General features: G+C 48.9%; 1 protein-coding gene across 1 annotated transcript in view; it reads right to left on the bottom strand.

Moving 5' to 3' along the window:
* The window catches only part of DBNDD1 (dysbindin domain containing 1), a 21436-nt gene that overhangs the window by 3826 nt on the left and 12000 nt on the right, over window positions 1-5610 (bottom strand). Inside the window, exons 2-3 of the mRNA XM_069085508.1 lie at window positions 2794-2943; window positions 1743-1883 (exon numbers count right to left, since the gene is read on the bottom strand). Coding sequence (XP_068941609.1) covers window positions 1743-1883; window positions 2794-2943 — 291 coding nt within the window. The remainder of the gene's footprint in view (window positions 1-1742; window positions 1884-2793; window positions 2944-5610) is intronic.

The following is a 5610-nucleotide window of genomic DNA, read 5'->3' as shown; positions in this document are numbered from 1 at the left end:
GCGCGCGCGCATGCCACATAATCCACAAGCCAGATTAATCAAAGCCTGTGTCAAATCCAAAGGCTGATTTGCTACCTTGAAGGCCAGAGAAACAGGATGAGGGAGAACTGTGTGGATTTGCAGGGCTAGCTCTCTCCTCCCCATTGCTAACTGCTTCTGACAGCCCAGCCAGCTGGCTAAAAGCTTTTTCACACCTTGAGAGAAGTGTGTGTATGTGTGTGTGTTGCTTGGTGTGAATCAAAGGAGCTATATGTGCAGTTTGTTTTGTAGGTGAATGGGGAAGTGGAAATGCACCCCTCCCCAGAGCTACAGAGGGGCTAGGTCAGGGCCCTAACTCCCCATGCTCTCTCTCTGCTAACAGCCCACCTTGGAGAAAAAGAACTCTCCCAGGAATACCCAGATTCCAGCCAAGATGAAAATCCTGTGTGACTGGGTCATTACCCAGGTCTATACTTCCAGCCCCAAACCCACTGCGGAACTCAGACATTTCCCTAACATTTCCAGGGATCACAAGAAATGCAGAATGGGGAGCAGTTTGTCCCTTTTTGAGATCCCCTGTCAAGTGTTATTGATTCATGGCAGGGCTGCTGCCTCTAATGAGGCCTCTGGTGGGCCTGTGTAAGCAGAACCCAGCTCTACAAGCCCCTTGATTTCATTCTGGGCTTGTAGGAGGATGGGAAGAGTCAGGGTAGGAGGGAGGGAGGCCAGGGCTGAGGGGCTGGCTCTAGGGGAAACTGGATTCTCTGGAGAAAAAAAAAAAGGTTCTCTTTTTGCTCTCCCTGTGGGATTCTCCGCAGGCCCCACCCCTACTGCACGACAGCTTCAGAGGCAGCTGGAGACTATGGCTGGCGCCACAGGGCAGTCCTTGCTGTTGCGGGTCAGCTTGGAAAATATGTGAGTGGGGTAGGAGAGGTTGGTGCCGGTACCCTAATGTGGCAGGTGAAAACTGGGAGCTAGAAGGAGGAGGAGGAAACAAAACTCCATATGCTCACAGAACCAAGACATCCTACCCACCTCTCAGATCCAAAAAGGCCATCCCAGGTTAAATGCTGGTAACAAGCTAGACTTGCAAATAAGGGAGAAAACTTTACCTGCTCAACAATACTCAACCTACCCCCAGAAGTATGAGTCAAACTGAATTTGTTTTTACTGCTCATGAAGCAAATCTGGTTTATTTCCCTTGACAAGTGCCTTTTTTAGAAGGCTAGTAAAATTCGAGTCTTAAAACTTGAAGTCTCAGGACCTTAAATTTAGCCCATCTAGTCCAATCACCTCATTTAACAGGTAAAGAAACTGAGGCCCAGTGTCTTGGCCACGGTCACATAAGCAGTAACAGTGTCCGGCTTGGAAATGGGGTCCTCAGACTCCAAACCCAGTGTCCCTTTCACTACACCATGCCCCTCTTTCATGTCAAAAAGCAAATTCCTAAGTTGAGGAAAAAGTCTAGCAATTGTGGATCCATTGATTCAGGAATGGTCAGAGGAGAAGCAGGTGTAAAAGTAGGCCTTTTGGATCTGAATAGTCAACAGTGCTTCCTCAGGGGTCTTCAGCCCAAGGCTATGGGACAAACCAAGTCATCATAATGACCCCACAGAAGGGAGATGAGGGGCTAGGCTAGCCAACACTTCCTCCCCAAAGCCAAGTCCCCTTCACTCTTCCCCTGGTTTCCAGGGTTATTGTGCTTCTGGGGGAAGCTGGCCCTCACTACCTCTCCCCATTTCTTGACATTCTGTCTCTCTTACCTGCTGGAGATTCATTTGCAGCATTTTCTTCATCTGAGTCTGCAAAGACTTCAGCCAGTTCTTGGTCAGACATATCTGTCAGCTCTGTAAGGTCCAAGAGATCAAAATGGACCTCCAGTGAGGAGACACTACTCAGAGGTTCTGGGAGAGAGAAAAAGAGAGAGAAAACAGGTGGCAATGTTCGTGGTTCCCCTGGTCTGAATTCCATGTCTCCCCTGGCTGAGGTTCTGTCTCTGGGAGCGGCATGAAGGAGCCCAGATTCAAGCTGATGTCCTCAGCCAAGGACTGAGCAAGCTGAAAACTTGACAGGGAGCCCAGGATGGGATCACAGGGAAACCCCATGGTCAGAATACAGGACACCAGGCACTGTCCTCCCTAACGACCAAGAATATTACTTTAGAGAGATAAGATTTTGTCAGCATCCATCCTTCTGCCACTGACACAGAACACATGTCCCCTCCCCCCTTATCAGTTAGGGGAGTTGCTGGCACCAAAAAATTCATTATTCTGCAGTCAAGCTGGTGATAAGTTTCTCCAGATTTGGCTAGGTTGGTCTGGGATCACAGATGGTGAGTCTATCGCTAGGTCTGTCCTTGAAGCCTTTCTAGAAGGGCCTTCGGGAGCCTACATGTCCCCATTATAGTCCACAAGGATGTCTCTATACCACCATGAGATAGCTGGAAAGGATTTTAGTGGAAGTGACTAGTGTTTTCTGGTAGCTCAGACCTTGGCTGAGGACGCCTGGGTGAGTCTTTATAGTAGAGGCCGAAGAAGTAATTAGGCCTACCAAGGGATTACGCTCCCCATTTTACAGATGGGGAAAACCAGGGCCCAAAAGAATCATTCATCCTGAGTCAGTCTGTGAGAACCAAACAAGTCTATTTGCTCTTAACCCAGTGCCAAATTTGCCACATCACCCACACCTTTTCAATACTCCATATAACGCGGCTTTGGAGTAATCCTAGGTGTCCATAATGTCCTGGGCCCCAAGACTGAGTCCAGGGAGGCCTTATGAGAACTTGCCAGGTAAGCAAGGACCATCCATACTCACGCCTTCTCTCTGTGACCTGCAGGAGCCCAGGAGCAGGGATGGGAATGCCTCCTTCCTCCTCCTCTCCCAGGGAGCTGCTGGACTCTTCCCCCGTCCCATGGCCTGGCACTACCAAAGGTGTCTGTGATGATTGGATTTCTTTAGTCAGTTCTGAAATCAAAGGCATCCAAAGGCATTACAGCAAGAAGAACCAAACCAGATTGGGCTCCCCAGACCCAAATCCTTATATAGCCAAAGAGGTCCAAGGGTGGGAGTCTGAGGAGCTGGAACGAATCCCCAGTGTCCTTTCTGAACAAATCTAGAGGTAACTGTAATAAACCATAACAAGGACAGTTATAGTAATAATGATGGTGGTGGTGGGAGCCAACATTTCTGTAATACTTTTAAGGCTTGCAAAGCATTTTACATATGTTCCCTCATTTGATTCTCACAACAACGCTGTGAGGTAGGTGTTGTTATTTTCACCATTTTACAGATGGCGATACCAAGGCCGAGAGGGGCAGTGACTTGTCCAGCTAGGGAGTGTCAAGTCTTCCTGACTCCCCAGGTCCAGCCCTGCTCTGGAGGCCCAGGGGACATAATCCAAGCCTCCTTCAGATGCTCCTCTGGCAGTCTTTAATGGGAGGGCTACACTTCTTCCTAGGGTCCCTTCCATTTCCCGTTTTCTCAACATTCATGAAGTTAGCTGGTTGCTTCTTTCCCAGGCTCCTCCCCTCATTTAAAAAAATAGGGCAGTCTCTGAGGAGCCAGGTAGGGCACAGTTTATCATTACCACAAGATCTTGGGCAGGGCCTCAACATAGGAGCCAAAGGAGGATGGACTAGCCAGGAAGGGCTTTGGGTGAACCAAGGAAGGATCAAGGGTCTAGCATTCTGGCCATGTGATGGGCTCTTAGCATTTTAAAGAGAAGTTAAGGGTATCTGAGGGGTAGGAGGTAGAGGTAGGAGGGCTGCACAGTGGATAGTGCCAGACTTGGAATTTGGGGTATCTGAATTAAAATCCTGCCTAAAAACAGTCACTTTACCTCTCTCGGCCTCAGTTTCCCCATGTGTAAAATGGACATAAAAACAGTACAACATGCAACAGCACAACAATATCTGCCAGGTATTGGGAGGATCAAAAGTGGTAAAATCTCTAAATCGCTCCACAAACCTGAAAGTACTTATTCATTACTTACTTAAATTACAGGTGATTCTTAATCGACTGTATAACTTCTGGCTAATCCACCATCCAGGCTCAGACCACTACATAGGCTGCTTGGACATCAGTCCTCTGGCTTCCCAGGGCTTGGGAGAAGAGAAGCTTTGCCCCCACACCCCCAGCCCCTGGAATCCCTGTCCTTGGAGGCTCTTCCCCATGGCCTGATGGGATGTGCTCAGCTGCAGTGGGCTGGTGCGGCCCATCCCTGCTAGTTATGGTCCTCGAATGGCCCTCAAGGACCGGCCATACAAGATGGAGAGGGGTGAGCGCCCCAGGAGGACCACAGCTGCTCCAGCTTCCCCCTGAAGAAGGGCTCTGGGGGTTAGTTTTGCGAATTCCTGATGATATACAAGAAGCCAATCTCTGCCTCCAACACAGTGCCCCAGGCCGCCCCACCCTCCCCCCAACTATTTCTCCACAGTCTGCTTTCAGTTGCCTTGGCAATGCCTGTCAATCTGAAGCTTCAGGGCAAACAACCCAGTTAGGTTTGGAAGGAAAATTAATGAGTAGGAGATGAGATGCGGGGGTGAACAAGTACCCAACTGACCAGAGAGAGCCTCCTGCTCTGGGTAAAACCATGATAAGGCCTGTTCCGAGGTGACAAGAGGCCACTGATGGAAAATGTGGCCTAGTGGCTAGAGCTCTTGGATTCACCAAGGCCCGGGGTTCGAGTTCTGCTCAGCTGCTGGGCAAGTCACAGGATCTCAATTTCCTCTCTTAGAACGTGGAGGTTACGATCACTCCTATCCAGGATTGTTATGAGGATCAAGTGAGACTGATATATGTAAAGTGCTTTGTAATTTTTTTTTAAGAACGTGAGGTTTATTAGACATTAACTATTAAGGATCGAATTGGAAAGGTGAGGAAAGGGGGTAAATCTGTATTGCACTTTTGCCCACAGTCATCTCCCTCTCCCCCTAGAATAAGGAGAGTCAGGCCTTAATATGTCGGGCACATTTCACAGTTCACAATGGGAAGCGCAGGTGTCTGCACAGCATGGAGCTCAGTTCTCTTGTGAGCAGTCACAGAATCTCAGAATTGAGAAGCATCTCCAGGGTTCAACCTGTATCCAAACAGAAATCTTCTCCCTACAGACCTCCCGGGAGGGCTACTTCCCTTCCTCTGGAGGCAGCTCTTCCCATTTCTGGACAGTTCCAATCCTCAGGAAGAGATTCCTAACTTGAAGTCAAAATTTGCTCCTTGGAGATGTCTCCCCATCACTCCTGGCTCTGCCCTCTAGACCCAAGTGGAATAAAGGTCATGGCAGCCTATGACAGCCTTCTAATGCTGGAAGTCAGCTATCATATCTACACACCCACCCTCCCACTTAACATCCCTGGTTCCTTCAGCCAGGATCCTCTCTGGGCTCCATTCATACCTGACTATCTTAGACTATCTCTACCATGCCAAAGATGCCTCCTCACCTTAGAAGTTTTCTTCCTTCCTTTCCCTTCCTTCTTTCCTTCTATTCCTCCTTCCTCCTTTTCTTTCTTCTTTTCCTTTCCTTTTTCCCTTCCTCCTTCCTTTCCCTTCCTTTCTTCCCTCCTTCCTTCTTCCCTCTCTTTCCTTCCTTCCTTCCTTCCTTCCTTCCTTCCTTCCTTCCTTCCTTCCTTTCTT

Source organism: Petaurus breviceps, unplaced genomic scaffold, assembly GCF_028583685.1.
Source record: "Petaurus breviceps papuanus isolate PSGF00001 unplaced genomic scaffold, PetGlider_PUasm1.0 176, whole genome shotgun sequence".
NCBI classification, from domain to species: domain Eukaryota; kingdom Metazoa; phylum Chordata; class Mammalia; order Diprotodontia; family Petauridae; genus Petaurus; species Petaurus breviceps.
The sequence above is the reverse complement of the archived record's forward strand: the minus strand, read 5'-3'. Positions and strand labels throughout refer to the sequence as shown.